The sequence below is a fragment of the Salmo salar genome, chromosome ssa22, assembly GCF_905237065.1.
Source record: "Salmo salar chromosome ssa22, Ssal_v3.1, whole genome shotgun sequence".
Taxonomy (NCBI): Eukaryota; Metazoa; Chordata; class Actinopteri; order Salmoniformes; family Salmonidae; genus Salmo; species Salmo salar.
This window is the reverse complement of record NC_059463.1, coordinates 25578580-25595673: the sequence shown is the minus strand read 5'-3', so window position 1 is coordinate 25595673 and position 17094 is coordinate 25578580. Positions and strand designations below refer to the sequence as shown.

The 17094-nt window shown below is 41.5% G+C and overlaps 1 protein-coding gene across 2 annotated transcripts in view; it reads right to left on the bottom strand.

The window, feature by feature from the left end:
- Positions 1 to 12085: 12085 nt before the first annotated feature.
- mdfi (MyoD family inhibitor) overlaps positions 12086 to 17094 on the bottom strand; it is a 40604-nt gene continuing 35595 nt past the window's right edge. For both annotated transcript variants that reach the window (XM_014166829.2, XM_014166830.2), the window contains exon 4: positions 12086 to 17027. In XM_014166829.2, coding sequence (XP_014022304.1) covers positions 16771 to 17027 — 257 coding nt within the window. In that variant the 3' untranslated portion in view covers positions 12086 to 16770. The remainder of the gene's footprint in view (positions 17028 to 17094) is intronic.

Sequence of the window (17094 nt, the reverse complement as noted above, 5' to 3'; positions counted from 1 at the left end):
AGCCCTGTTTACATGTATAGCCATCCTTGCGCACACACACACACACACAAACACACTCACAGTAACACCCACACACATACACACACTAACCACCAGTGGAAGAAATACCCAATTGTCATAATTGAGTAAAAGTAAAGATACCTTAATAGAAAATGACTCAAGTACAAGTGAAAGTCACCCAGTAAAATACTACTTGAGTAAAAGTCTAAAAGTATTTGGTTTTAAATATACTTAAGCATCAAAAGTAAATGTAATTGCTCAAATATACTTAAGTACAAAACTTAAAGGATAAAACATTTAAAATTCCTTATGTTAAGCAAACCAGCAAACCATTTTTTTGTTTGTTTTATAGATAGCTAGGGGCACGCTCCAACACTCAGACATTATTTAGATACGAAGCGTGTGTTTAGTGAGTCCTCCAGATCAGAGGCACTAGGGATGACCAGGGATGTACTCTTGATGAGTGCGTAAATTGGACCATTTTCCTGTCCTGCTAAGCATTCAAAATGTAAGGAGTACTTTTGGGTGTCAGGGAAAATGTATGGAGTAAAAAGTACATCATTTTCTTTAGGAATGTTGTAAAGTAAAAGTAAAAGTTGTCAAAAATATAAATTGTAAAGTACAGATACCTCAAAAAACTTTTTATCATATTCCTCTGCAGATACATGTTTGTTGCAGCTGTCTGACTGATATTATGTTTTCATTCATTCATTCATTCATTAAACAGTGATACCCTACTCTAACATACCATCTCCCCCTCTTTTACACTGCTGCTACTCTCTGTTGTTATCATCTACGCATAGTCACTTTAATAACTCTACCTACATTACCTCAACTTTACTTCTTATTTTTATCCGTATCTTTTTAAACTGCATTGTTGGTTATGGGCTCGTAAGTAAGCATTTCACTGTAAGGTGTATTAGTCAAATGCTCCGACGACCTGTTGTCGTCGGAGCATTTGACTAATACAATTTGATTTGATAACACTAGCTTCATGTCCACACCCCCCGCTCCACCCTAACCCTAGCTGCATGTCCACATCCTTAATCTTGGCTCGTTGATCTCAAAGCCCTAATTCAACCCCTGGGGATATCCCATATTCAAGTGCAAGATGGCAGTGATTTGAGGTTTGAGTTTTTTGATGCCATTTGTTTATTTGTTTAATTTCCAAGTCATTGAAAATGCCACCAACAGAGAAGTTTGTATCCTGTTTCCAGAAAATCTAAATATGGTTTAACCTTCTAGTGTGTCGGGCCTATTAAAATCTCTCAGATATTTTCCTTAAAGTTGCAGATATATTCTCTGTAACATTCTCATTTACCACTCACAGAATTGTAAATAATAATGTTGAAATTAATTAATAATGATGACACCTAATAAAAATGTTAAATATGTGTTTTGGTTGTTTGCCTTTGACTTGTGTACAGAATCCATTCAACTTAAACCTATTATTTCGAATTGGGCAAACTTATTTATTTTGTTAAACTTATTATTTTACATTGGTTTAACCTGTTTGGTAAACAATTTTTTTTTCAGTCAGGCAAAATTTGGTAAAAAGCTGAGGCATGGGCCTAGAGAAATGCAACTAAGTTGAGTAAACTTTTTTTTTAAAGGTACAGTATGTAACAATTGTTATTTGAAATAGCTCTAAAAAGCCATAATAAAGTGGCAAGGATCACAGAATATAACGCGTGACAGTGAAGGTGCGTGTGTCTATGTGGGTAGAGCTCTGTGGATGGGCATAGAGTCAGTGTGGATAGTCTGTGGGAGAGCGAGAGCAGTAGTTGTTAGCCACTTAGTAAGTAAGAATTTTTATGGTAAAGTCAACACCTGTTGTATTTGGCGCATGTCATTGAAGTGGATTTAACAAGTGACATCAATAAGGGATCACCTGGATTCACGAGTCCATGTCTTGGAAAGAGCGGGTGTTCCTAATGTTTTGTATACTCAGTGTACAGTTGAAGTCGGAAGTTTACAACACCTTCGTTTTTCACATTTAATCCTAGTAAAAGTTCCCGGTCTTAGGTCAGTTAGGATCACCACTTTATCTTAAGAATGTGAAATATCAGAATAATAGTAGAGAGAATGATTTATTTCAGCTTTTATTTCTTTCATCACACTCCCAGTGGGTCAGAAGTTTACATACACTCAATTAGTATTTGGTAGCATTGCCTTTAAATTGTTTAACTTGGGTCAAATGTTTCAGGTATCCTTCCACAAGCTTCCCACAATAAGTTGGGTGAATTTTGGCCCATTCCTCCTGACAGAGCTGGTGTAACTGAGTCAGGTTTATAGGCCTCCCCGATCGCACACACTTTTTCAGTTCTGCCCACACATTTTCTATGGGATTGAGGTCAGGGCTTTGTGATGGCCACACCAATACCTTGACTTTGTTGTCCTTAAGCCATTTTGCCATTTTGCCATATGCTTGGGGTCATTGTCCATTTGGAAGACCCATTTGCGACCAAGCTTTAACTTCCTGACTGATGTCTTGAGATGTTGCTTCAATATATCCACATAATTTTACTACCTCATGATGCCATCTATTTTGTGAAGTGCACCAGTCCCTCCTGCAGCAAAGCACCCCCACAACATGATGCTGCCACCCCCACGCTTCACAGTTGGGATGGTGTTCTTTGGCTTGCAAGCCTCCCCCTTTTTCCTCATAACATAACGATGGTCATTATGGCCAAACAGTTCTATTTTTGTTTCATCAGACCAGAGGACATTTCTCCAAAAAGTACGATCTTTGTCCCCATGTGCAGTTGCAAACCGTAGTCTGGCTTTTTTATGGCGGTTTTGGAGCAGTGGCTTCAACCTTGCTGAGCGGCCTTTCAGGTTATGTTGATATAGGACTCCTTTTACTGTGGATATAGATACTTTTGTACCTGTTTCCTCCAGCATCTTCACAAGGTCCTTTGCTGTTGTTCTGGGATGGATTTGCACTTTTCGCACCAAAGTACATTCTTCCTAAGAGACAACACGTCTCCTTCATGAGCGGTATGATGGCTGCGTGGTCCCATGGTGTTTATACTTGCGTACTATTGTTTGTACAGATGAACGTGGTACCTTCAGGCGTTTGGAAATTGTTTCCAAGGATAAACCAGACTTGTCGAGGTCTACAACTTTTTTTCTGAAGTTTTGGTTGATTTCTTTTGATTTTCCCATGATGTCAAGCAAAGAGGCACTGAGTTTGAAGGTAGGCCTTGAAATACATCCACAGGTACACCTCCAATTGACTCAAATGATGTCAATTAGCCTATCAGAAGCTTCTAAAGCCATGACATAATTTTCTGGAATTTTCCAAGCTGTATAAAGGCACAGTCAACTTAGTGTATGTAAACTTCTGACCCACTGGAATTGTGGTACACTGAATTATAAGTGAAATAATCTGTCTGGTAACAATTGTTGGAAAAATGACCTGTGTCATGCACAAAGTAGATGTCCTAACAAACTATAGTTTGTTAACAAGAAATTTGTGGAGTGGTTGAAAAACAAGTTTTAATGACTCCAACCTAAGTGTATGTAAACTTCTGACTTCAACTGTATATGGCAAGGTAAGCATTCCCAGATAAAAATAACAAAATTACAACGAGGGAAAGACGTAGAAGGACTATCCATACTAAACTTTAAATTGTATTTCCAGGCACTAGCGCTGCGTCCCATCCTAAACTGGTTTACTTATGATTCTTCCGTCCCCTGGCTGAGTATAGAGATACATTATTTGTCTCCTATTGACCTGGAAGAGGTGGTCTTCAATGATATAACCCTTAAACAATGTAAACTAATTTACTTGAAAAGAAAGTCTACTGAAGTGAGACGTTGTCCTTATGTTTCTTGGCTATTTACATTGTTTTCTTCAAAAGCTAGTTTGTTTTCCAATATATGAGTTTCAACTGCTAGGGAAGAGAAGACAACGCTTCTACTAGTCAGACTCAATATCACAGGCACAAACATGACTCGAGTCGCGTTATGACGGTAACGTCCCGCACTTAAAGGGGCAGGTGACATTTTTTGTCTCATCTGAGATATTTTGGTTAAAAAAATGAAATTAAACAATATACCACATTACTTCATACTAGTAATACATTTATAGTTTTATAAACATTACAAAGCATGCTCATCTCTTTTTTTGTGTCTTGTTGGTGTAATTGTAGCAACAAAATGAAATAATTAGCTGCTTAAAAATCTGAGAGGGTGGTAGATTTTTAAATGTACCTGCCACAGTCGCTGGGGGACCAAAAAGCACATTTTAGGCCCTGGTCCCCTAAATCAGGTAGGCACATTCCTTTTATATGATGTGGGAGTTCCCTTCAGTCTAATGCTTCTGGGACAAAGTTACAAAATTCATTTTGAAGTGCATTAATGTAAATATTCAATGTGTTGCATCTACTATGTTACTTAACGATGATAGCTCCCTGAATATCTCAATCAATCAGAGATGATTACTGCTGGCAAGCAGCACTGCCACAAAATAATATGTTGGCTCTTTGATGGCAATCACCCCACTCTATCCCAATATGCCAGTGGATACAGTTACTTTTTAAGCAATAATACGAGAGGCCATGTGTTGTTAAAACTGTCGTAACACATGGACACGAGTGTATTATTGCTTTTATACAATGGGTTACCAGCATTAAAAATAAAGATTCTTTCCCAAACCATAAATGTTTCAACAAAACGTGATGCTGCACTCACTAACACTGGTTGTCAAGTGCAATTTTAGGCATTCTGTGGTCGTTAGTTCTATTCGTATTGACTGCCATATAAAGCAAAACTACCCACGCTTTGGTTGATAGTTCCAGAACTTTGCCAGTTGCAATGGAAAACAGAAATGGTTGCTATGGAGGCTCTTCCCCCTTGCTAGCTAGTCAACTACACATCTAACACAATCACTTCAGACTGAAGCTGGAAAGACTAGCTGCATTTCGTTTAGTTTACCTGTTTTTCTATAGATTTGTTTTTGTTGTGCATATATCCATAAAAATGACGCTGATTCATGATTTCGACTGACTGAGAAAAGCTGCCTGTCTGTCTCGTCCCGACACGTTCATTATTATGGGACACAGTGGAGATCGAATTTCAATGTTGCAAATGTTGAAGATAATGTCTAGATACTTTTTACAGTCCAGATCAAGTTTACAAGTTGCATGGCTGGGCATTGTTGTTGTTGTTGTTGTTGTTGTAGTAGTAGTAGTAGTAGTAGTAGTAGTAGTAGTAGTAGTAGGTGTAGGTGTAGTATTAGGTGTAGGTTAAGTGGTAACGGTTGGACGGCGGGTACGCAGATAGAGATATGGGGGGTATACTGACAACCAACCTTTGTTGCTAGGCGGAGTGGAAAAGGGTGGAAAACATGGTTTCTGGGTGGAAGGGCTGGGGGGATGCGGGGTTTGGACAGAGACATGTTGGGCTGGGGGGAATGGGATGGGGAGTTGGTGGTGTAGGCCCACCTCTTTCTGTTTCTTTACATACCAATTTTACTATTACAAAATAATTTTTGATCAATATGATAATTTCTCTGATATTGTATCTGTAAACCTCCCAACCCAAAAATGACAAAACAAATAAAAATGTGGTAAAAACCCCCAGAAATAAAGACATGGTTTTACAGCAAACATGATTCTACAGTAGACATGTTTCCACAGTAGACATGTTTCCACAGTAGACATGTTTCCACAGTAGACATGTTTCCACATCAGACATATTTCCACATCAGACATGTTTCCACAGTAGACATGTTTCCACATCAGACATGTTTCTACAGTAGACATGTTTCCACAGTAGACATGTTTCCACAGTAGACATGTTTCCACATCAGACATGTTTCCACAGTAGACATGTTTCCACATCAGACATGTTTCTACAGTAGACATGTTTCCACAGTAGACATGTTTCCACATCAGACATGTTTCCACATCAGACATGTTTCTACAGTAGACATGTTTCTACAGTAGACATGTTTCCACAGTAGACATGTTTCTACAGTAGACATGTTTCCACATCAGACATGTTTCCACATCAGACATGTTTCTACAGTAGACATGTTTCTAGAGTAGACATGTTTCCACAGTAGACATGTTTCCACATCAGACATGTTTCTACAGTAGACATGTTTCTAGAGTAGACATGTTTCCACAGTAGACATGTTTCCACATCAGACATGTTTCCACATCAGACATGTTTCCACATCAGACATGGCTGCTCCTCCCTTCCTATAAGCATAAACTTAAACAGGAATTACCCGTGCTAAGGACTATCGAATGCTGGTCTGACCAAATCGGAATCCACGCTTCAAGATTGTTTTGATCATGCGGACTGGGATATGTTCCGGGTAGCTTCAGAGAATAACACGTATTTACTGACACGGTGACTGAGTTCATCAAGAAGTGTATTGGAGATGTTGTACCCACTGTGACTATTAAAACTTACCCTAACCAGAAACTGTGGATAGATGGCAGCATTTGCGCGAAACTGAAAGTGCGAACCACCGCATTTAACCATGGCAAGATGACTGGGAATATGTCCGAATATAAACAGTGTAGTTATTCCCTCCGCAAGGCAATCAAACAAGCAAAACATCAGTATACAGAAAAGTAGAGTCGCAATTCAACGGCTCAGACACGAGACGTGTTTAGCAGGGTCTACAGACAATCTCAGACTACAAAAGGAAAATCTACCATGTCATGGTTACCAACGTCTTGCTTCCGGATAAGCTAAACACCTTCTTCACCCGCTTTGAGGATAACACAGTGCCACCAACTCGGCCTGCTACCGAGGACTGTGGGCTCTCCTTCTCCGTGGCCAATGTGAGTAAGATATTTAAGCGTGTTAACCCTCACAAGGCTGCCGGCCCAGACGGCATCCCTAGCCGCGTCCTTAGAGCATGCACAGACCAGCTAGCTGATGTGTTTACAGACATATTCAATCTCTCCCTATCCCAGTTTACTGTCCCACATGCTTTAGGATGGCCACCATTGTTCCTGTCCCCAAGAAAGCTAAGGTAACTGAACACAATGACTATAGCCCCGTAGCACTCACTTCTGTTATTATGAAGTGCTTTGAGAGACTAGTCAAGGATCATATCACCTCTACCTTACCTGTCACCCTAGACCCACTTCAGTTTGCTTACCGCCTCAATAGATCCACAGATGATGCAATCGCCAGCGCACTGCACACTGCCCTATCCCATCTGGATTAGAGGAATACCTATGTAAGAATGCTGTTCATTGACTACAGCTCAGCATTCAACACCATAGTACTCTCCAAGCTCATCATCAAGCTCGAGGCCCTGGGTCTGAATCCCGCCCTGTGCAACTGGGTCCTGAACTTCCTGACGGGCCGCCCCAGGTGGTGAAGGTAGGAAACAACACCTCCACTTCGCTGATCCTCAACACAGGGGCCCCGTCAGGGTGGACTTCAGGAAACAGCAGAGGGAGCACCCCCCTATTGACATCAACGGGACCGCAGTGAAGAAAGTGGAAAGCTTCAAGTTCCTCGGCGTACACATCACTGACAAACTGAAATGGTCCGCCCACACAGACAGTGTGGTGAAGAAGGCACAACAGCGCCTCTTCAACCACACGAGGCTGAAGAAATGTGGCTTATCACCTAAAACCCTCACAAACTTTTACAGATGCACAACTGAGAGCATCCTGTCGGGCTGTATCACCGCCTGGTACGGCAACTGCACCGCCCGCAACCGCAGGGCTCTCCAGAGGGTGGTGCGGTCTGCCCAACGCATCACCGGGGGCAAACTACCTGCCCTCCAGGACACCTACAGCACCCGATGTCACAGGAAGGCCAAAAAGATAATCAAGGACAACAACTACCCAAGTCACTGCTTGTTCACCCCGCTATCATCCAGAAGGCGAGGTCAGTACAGGTGCCTCAAAGCTGGGACCGAGAGACTGAAAAACAGCTTCTATCTCAAGGCCATCAGACTGTTAAATAGCCATCACTAGCACATAGAGGCTGCTGCCTATATACATAGACTTGAAATATCTGGCCACTTTAATTAACAGAACACTTTAATAATGTTTACATATCTTGCATTACTCATTTCATATGCATATACTGTATTCTATACAATTCTACTGTATCTTAGTCACTTTAATAATGTTTACACATCTTGCATTACTCATCTCATATGTATATACTGTATTCTATACTATCTACTGTATCTTAGGCTACGCCGCTCTGACATTGCTCGTCAATATATTTATAGATTCTTAAGTACATTCCTTTAGTTAGATTTGTGTGTATTGGGTATATGTTATGAAATTGTTAGATATTACTTGTTAGATATTACTGCACTGTCGGAGCTAGAAACACAACCATTTCACTACACCCGCAATAACATCTGCTAAACACGTGTATGTGACCAATAAAATGTATTTGATTTGGAGCAAACATGGTTCCACAGCAAACATGGTTCCACAGCAAACATGGTTCCACAGCAGACATTGTTCCACAGCAGACATGGTTCCACAGCAGACATGGTTCCACAGCAGACATGGTTCCACAGCAGACATTGTTCCACAGCAGACATGGTTCCACAGCAGACATGGTTCCACAGCGGACATGGTTCCACAGCAGACATGGTTCCACAGCAGACATGGTTCCACAGCAGACATGTTTCCTGTTGTTTGCATCAAACTTTCAACAACCATCTGTGCTCAGTCCACATATATACGCCAACATATACTGTACCATCTGGAATGCATTGAAGCACATAACTCTCTTTCTTGCGCTCTCCATTTCTTTCTTGCTTTGTGTGCATGTGTGAGTGTTTGTGTACATGTGCATGTGTGAGTGTTTGTGTGCGTGTGCATGTGTGAATGTTTGTGTGCATGTGAGAGTGTTTGTGTGCGTGTGCATGTTTGTGTGCGTGAGCATGTGTGTGTTCTATAATACTGGTGTGGTTTGGATACAAGGTTTAGTGGGAGAGCAGCAAGGCAACATCTCGCTGGCTCTCTCTCTCTCTCGCTTTCTCTCATGTGGCTACAAAAAAAAAATCTTTGTGGAGACAGTCTGGCACAAGTCCCACAACTCACTGACTCACCCAGCCACAGATCTGCCTGCATCGCAACAATCAGCCTGTGTGTGTGCGTGCGTGCGTGCGTGTGCGCGCGCGCGTGTGTGTGTGTGTGTCTTCTGCCCACAATCAATTAGTTCCACATAGTGGGGATTTTAAAGTCTCTGTGCCTCAGATAGAGAGCCAATAGTTCTAAAGAATATTTAGTTCCATATGAAAAGAACAGCAACATCTGAAAACAAATGTAAAAACAGAAAAGCACTTTAATAGATAAAATGTCAAGGCATTTCTAGAAAGGGAAATAAATAGTTTAATATTCTACCATCAGCTTTAGACAGTGTTTGAAGTGGAATGAAAAAGATACAGGGTCTACTTAGAAAAGGTGCTGACTCAAGCCGTCTCTTCCCTCTAAATTTTCGACAACTCTTCACTGTGAAGAATACAGTATGATTCGCACACACACGGATAAATCTAATCTGCTGGCTCCTATGCTCTCCACTTTCTAAGTATATACAGCAGTCAGAGAAATGCTCTTAAAAAGAGCTTTGTCAGATGAAAAGCATAGATTTCAATACATCAATCCATTCCACGACTGATGTGAACCGGATTACAATGCCTCTGTACTGAGAGCACTTCATGCTAAGCCCTCTACATGCACACGAAGCTGAAGATTATATGATGTGTTGTTTTTCAAAGCACAGCGTCACTACAGTGTTTAACCGTATTGTATGTAGAGGGCTTAGCTTGAAGTGCTCTCTGGCCATTGTTGCATTCCATTGACCTGCACATTAATAAAACACAGAGTATATCCTTTGCTCTGCATCTCCCTGACTCCTGGAGAAAAAGGTAAAGCTGAATTTACAGAAGCCAAAAAATGAGTCACTCTTCATGTCAGGAGTATTCATTTCTGATTTTCATCACAGCCTGTGACCCTGTCACCTTTGTTAGAATGCAGCCTTTGTAATTTCATGGTTAATATTCAATAGCCACTTGTCCCCTGCGCTTGCTGTGTGCATGGAAAATCTCTAGAGGGGGTGTATGTAATGTGTGTGTATGTGCGTGTCTTTGTGTGTGCGTGTGCGTGCCTGTGTACTAGGAAAGGGAAATGGGGGTCGTCACCAGAAAGGCTTCCTTCAAAACAGTTGCAGATGTCCAGAGATGTTCTCGCTCTCTCTCTCGCTCTCTCTCCTCCTCCTCACTGAGTGTCTGAGGCCGAGTTCTGAAGGGTCTCTCTGTGTGACCTGTAGGGGTGGCCTCCAGTGCTGCCTGTGGCCGGAGGCCACCTCTACATACTGTGGGATGGACAGGCTGGGGAACTGACCTCTCAGCCACACACACTGCACACTGTACACACACAGCACACTTACACACTGGCCCCGTTATCTCTGACCTCTTTTTTATTTAATTTTTATTTCACCTTTATTTAAACAGGTAGGCCAGTTGAGAACAAGTTCTCATTTACAACTGCGACCTGGCCAAGATAAAGCAAAGCAGTGTGACACAAACAACACAGAGTTACACATGGGATAAACAAACGTACAGTCAATAACGCAATAGAAAAATCTATATACAGTGTGTGCAAATGTAGTAAGATTAGGGAGGTAAGGCAATATATAGGCCATAGTAGCGAAATAATTACAATTTACCATTACACACTGTAGGATGAACAGGCTGGGGAACTGACCTCTCAGACACACATACTGTATACTGTACACACACAACACACTGGACCCGTTATCTCTGACCTCTACACACTGGCCCCGTTATCTCTGACCTCTACACACTGGCCCCGTTATCTCTGACCTCTCTACACACTGGACCCATTATCTCTGACCTCTACACACTGGCCCCGTTATCTCTGACCTCTACACACTGGCCCCGTTATCTCTGACCTCTCTACACACTGGCCCGGTTATCTCTGACCTCTACACACTGGCCCCGTTATCTCTGACCTCTACACACTGGCCCCGTTATCTCTGACCTCTACACACTGGCCCCATTATCTCTGACCTCTACACACTGGCCCCGTTATCTCTGACCTCTACACACTGGCCCCGTTATCTCTGACCTCTACACACTGGCTCCGTTATCTCTGACCTCTACACACTGGCCCCGTTATCTCTGACCTCTCTACACACTGGCCCCGTTATCTCTGACCTCTACACACTGGCCCTGTTATCTCTGACCTCTACACACTGGCCCCGTTATCTCTGACCTCTACACACTGTGGGACGGACAGGCTGGGGAACTGTGCACTGTACACACACACCACTCTTAACATCTATTCACATCTGTGATTATCTATGTGGGTATAGTATACAGAGGGGGAGAGAGTAGGTAGGAGAGAAGTATGAGAGGGGGATAGAACGAGTGGAGAAACAGAGAGAAAGCGAGGGGGGAGATCTCAAACAGAAAAAAGTCCCAGTGTTTCTACACACATTGATGCATTGGCCCAAACAGGCATTCCTGCTCAACGACTTTGGCAGACCTTTAAAAAGCATATTAAAGTGCTCTGTTCTGCATGAGGCCAGTTGTTGCTCTGTTTTCTCTACCAAGACAAGGAATGGAGGAGGTGTACAGAACTGTGCTAAGACATGGTTATGGGGAAAACAGGGAGAATGGATACGATATGAGGACATACTGTATCTGGACCATCAAAGTGCTACCCAATATTGTAGTGCATGTACAGCTATAGATACTCAACAAACTGGTACAAATCTGAAGATTTACTTGCCTATTAAAATTACTCAATACCTTTTGTCATATACAGTATATTCCTGATTGGTTTCATTATTCCTGTGTCTGTTTTAAGGAGACTTCAGTCTGTTCAGAGCAGAGCCATTTAAGCACTGAGAGCCTTCACTGCATATCAACAACATCAAAGAGTCCATCTTGGCCGTCTGCTCTGTGTACAGGAGGCACCACCTCACAATGTCAATCTGAGAAAAACAGATAAAAGTAGTCTTTGTTACTTTGGATGAGCACTTCTTGGACATAACAGTAGCTACATAGAGGGCATCCATACCTGATAAAAGGAATAGGCACCACGGGTCACTTCTTACACAGTCATTTTATTACACACAGCACTGGGTAAACACTACACACATGTATTGGACATAATGCTTGAATTGACTGCTTTCACCAGAGCAGGCTAACATTACAGTTTATATCCATGAGATGTTTGAAGGCACATTTGATAAAATGTTGTTTTTTTTTAAATAAAAAAATGAGAGATTGCACTGGAAAGGTACCTTGCACTGTTAGGGAATGCAGAAAGTAATTGTTCATCTGGACATTATCAAGTTGATTTATTTTTCAGTTGTCTCTGTACTATTTTGAGTATAAACACCACAACTTGTGTTCCTGTTTGATTCTGTCACGTCCTGACCAGTAATAGGGGTTATTTGTTATTGTAGTTTGGTCAGGACGTGGCAGGGGGTATTTGTTTTATGTGGTTCGGGGTGGTTGTGTGTTTAGTGGTGTGTTTGATTTATTATTACGGGTTTTGGGCACTGGTCTATGTTAATGTATTTCTATGTTTAGTCTAGTTCTTTGTATTTCTATGTTTAGTTAATTTGGGGACTCTCAATTGGAGGCAGGTGTTTTCTAGTTGCCTCTGATTGAGGGTCCTATATATAGGTATGTGTTGGTTTTAGTGTTTTGTGGGAGATTGTGCTGGGCATAGCTTTGTTGCCTTACTGGCCTGTTATTAGTCGTTGTGTTTTTTTTGTTGTGTTTGTTTTGGTTCACCTTCTTTGTCTGATTAATAAAAGAAGAGTGCACATTTCCCCGCTGCGTCTTGGTCCACTTTACCCTACGACAGATTCAGCATCCAAGACAACAAATATCATTATGGCTTCATCTATCTCTCAAATTCACACTTCTGATTTACATTTTTTTCCATGAAAAACCCCTACATAGTTAGGACTAGGCATATTTCCAGGACTTTACCAAACATTGATTGGATGTACAATATCACAACGCCTCTCTCTCTACATAATTCATAATCAGGGATAAAATCTTAATGCAACTATTCAATTTTACCTCAGGCACCGTGTAGAGGTACAGATAGATAGCCCTCTTATGAGAGATTGCTAGTATTCCAAGTAAGGCATATCTTTCATTAGCAGGTGCACCCAGTAAAACAAGTCTGCAAGCCCTTGGAATCAATAAAAGCAAGAGGCTAGTTTGATAAGCCAAATGATACCCTAAAACCAAGCTGAAAACCATCTACAGAATATAGGATCCATAGATAAAGATGTATCTACAACAAACCTGACGTAGCAGGAGTAAAATAAACGTCTGAAACTAGATCCCCTACATACTGGTCTTGACGAGAAGAAAAAAAGTTTATCTTCTGCACCGTTCAACCAATCCAGTAAATGTGGAGGAGGAGTTAAGATGGAAAGTCACCTTGTTAACGTCCAAAAGTGGAATAGCATCACAGGCTCTATTTCCATTTTCCCTGAAAACCAGAACATCCAGATGTTGGAGACTCGGCACAGGCTAAGCTACAAAACTATTTTCTTTGGTATGAGAGAACTCACACAGTCATGCGAGGATCCACACCGTGCCAGATCAGAGCAATCAGGATCCACACCGTGCCAGATCAGAGCAATCAGGATCCACACCGTGCCAGATCAGAGCAATCAGGATCCACACCGTGCCAGATCAGAGCAATCAGGATCCACACCGTGCCAGATCAGAGCAATCAGGATCCACAGGATGTTCAATATAAACACATGATTTAGTACAATTTGCATATGAGTTGCTGGGCAGAAAGGGGTATGTGTTGTAGTGTTTGAGTTTGCAGGACCTATTCTATTATCATAAAACTAATCTACGTACCATTTAAATTACTTAGCATAATATCCCCAGATATTTTAAGTCTGGGAATAAAATAACATTTTGAAGAACTACTGCTTTACAGGGAGCGAGGTTGGAACGGATAACATAGAAATGTAATTTTCATATTGGAAGAGAAATGCAAATATATTTTTTTAAAAATCAACATAAAATAAGATGGATTAATATCATTTTTGTAGTGAGGAGAGACAATCCAGGCCTGGAGTAAAGTGGAGGCCTTCCGTTCAAATACAGTACAGTACAAGAGAATGACAGATATCAGGTAAAGGCATTGAGAGTTTGAATGATCTCTTCCAGTCTATCTGTTAGATCTGAAATCTGTTTACAGCACAACATGGAAATCATTCAAAATATCCAGACAATATGGTTAAGATTCAAAATAAAATCACAGAAAGAGGAAAGCCCTAAGAGAAAGAGCTCTCCTTTCACATGTTTGAGTAAGATGGAGGATGTGTCCTTTGCTAGGTCTGTCTACAACGCACCTACGGGTCATGGACAAACACTGGACTCTACTGTAGTGACCAGTGTTCTTCACTCCTGATCTTCGAGAGTCAAAGGGTGTGCAGACTTTCATTCAGCCCAGCACTAACCCACCTGATTCAAATCATCAACTAAAAATCAATATCTTGATTAGCTGAATTAGATGTGCTAATGCTGGGCTATGGAACAAAATGTCTGTAGCATTGTTGACCCATTTCCATTGGTTTGTTGCTGAGCCCTCTACTCCCAGTCCCAGCAACTCTGACAGGACAACCGCAGTAGACAGACCCTCCACATGGACTGTGCACGTTGAGAAAGAAATGGTTAGCACTAAAACTGGAAGACTTTAACCTTGCCAAGGACAAACTAGAGTGCTGCTCAGATCTGAGCGACCATTTTCCCATTACTCTGCAGTCTTATCTACAGAAACACAAAAATCCTGTTAAATGGAGCCATTTTCTCATTTGCCTTTGAGGTCATTCTCATGCATGGAGAGAGCCAGTCATTGTGCTGCTGAGCCTCTGGAGACACAGGGTGTTCTGCTGTAATAAGAGATGGCTCACTGAGGGTCCAAAGGAACAGTCCAGAGAGAGAAGCCGTCCAGAACCATCGCTGGAGCACAGCGACCATACAGTAGAAAAACTAGAGCCCAACTGATAAATCAGTTGACCGATATTAGCCTTTAACAGAAAGATTTGTATCGGTCTTTATTACACAGATAAAGCGCAGATATTATATACATAGAATAAACAAATACGTCTGCTCGTTTGTGATCATTTTTTTAATGGTTAATGTTTGCCTGAAGAGGGCGCTCTATGAGCTGCTCATTGAACATCATTCAGGCCTAGGTCACAACGTGAGAGAATAGGCATGGTGGTTAGACGGTGAGTAGCTTGCCACAGCCAGCGTATTTGAATAAGTATATAATCAAAAGTACACTTCACCAAGCAAGCCCTGTCCTCATCACATTCTCACTTAGTTAACGTAAGCTCAGCTATCTAGCCAGCAAGGTAGTTAGCTTTGCTAGCTAGCAATCTATGCTACTTATGTGCAACACTGGACTAGCGCCAAAGTGAACAATCATTCTTGATACAAAAAGAACACTGTTACTGTCTGGGCCTATTCTATTAGCTAGTGGGCTTATTTAGTTTGTTTTCCGAAATATGCAATCTGCAAAAAGCAGGCCATGTGCTTGCATTCATGATGAGATAACTCTAGCTAGCTAGCTAAATGAGAACGTGTGACTAAAACAAGTGCGGCAAGCATTTGCCTGCATAAATGTTTTTAGTCATCAGCGCATGCCATTTGCAGTTGAAATTTACAGCCAACATATTTTGTATTAAATAACAGTGATGTAGATATGGTTTCTGTAATGAACAGCTAGCTTGTGCTTGTCATATTCTACTCTCATTGCAAGGTTGCCATAAAGTGTTTGTTTACATGACCTTTGACTGTTGTAGACACTGTGGTAAATCTACTCAAGACAAACGCTGACACCTAGTGGTGACATTACGAACGGCATGTTACTGCATTTCAATGCTTATTTGTGAACAGTGCAGTTTCAGATATACTTTGAGACTAAGTTTAATTCATTCAACCTTGTGGTGGTTTAACACAAGCACTTTTGCATACTTCTTATCCACTGCCATAGATGGGTACAACTTAAAGATTTGTCTAAGAAGGGACACTAAACAAGTTTTACTGTTGTATTTATAGAGGATACAGTTACTTTTTTTGTGGATATCTTAAATAATGTTTATTTTAATATTTTGTTAAGAAATTATCATTTAGAGTATCCGTTAATCCTTTGGAGCACAATTTGTGTAAAAAAAGTATTTTTCATTCCACCTCTAAAAAAAGTGTTTTTCATTCCACCTCTAAAAACAATATATTGGCTGATATATCAGTAAATCAGTGACTTTGCCTCCCTCCTATCGTTATCAGACCCAAAAATCCCATATCGGTCGGGCTCTAAGCAAAACATCTGCATAACAATGAGAGATATCCATAGTCCTCCTTAGTAAACCGACAAGCAACACAGAGGTGAGCAGGAGAAGCCAAAGAGTCGTCCCTGTCCTTTGATTGGTCAATTCCAATGGATTGTCCATAACATTGAACAATGTCAGCCCTCTACCTTGGTCAAAGTCAATGATATGTCCTTACATTGACCAATGATCATGCCCCTTCACTGTCCTCTCTACTGAGCCAGAGAGGAAGAGGTGAAGCGATAAGCAGACCGCCTGCCTTTGGGACAATGACTCCCATTGTTAGGGTGGAGACAAGACCATCTTGTCATTATATACAGTATCCCTGACTGAGCCTGAGCTGTGTCAGTGTGTGAGAGATATATATATATATATATATTTATCGCCCTGTGCAGTTTGAAAGGCTCAGGAGGAGAAACAGAGGCCGCAGCACTCCATACAGATCTCCAGGCAGTCTGCAGACTCGCAGCACGCGTCGATGATCCCACAGTCCATGTCACACGGCAGTTCACAGTCGCCACACTCCTCAGAGGCACAGCAGCAGCAGAAACACGCCGAGTCGTCCCCCGCACACGAACCACAGGTGGCACAGTCCAACACGATGTTACACAGAGTCAGGAACTCACAGAACAGACAGGCCAGGATACAGTGAACACAACAGTCTGAGGGAGAGAAGGAGAGTTATTCATATTTATTTGACCTGGTAGTTGATTACAATGCATAGTGTTT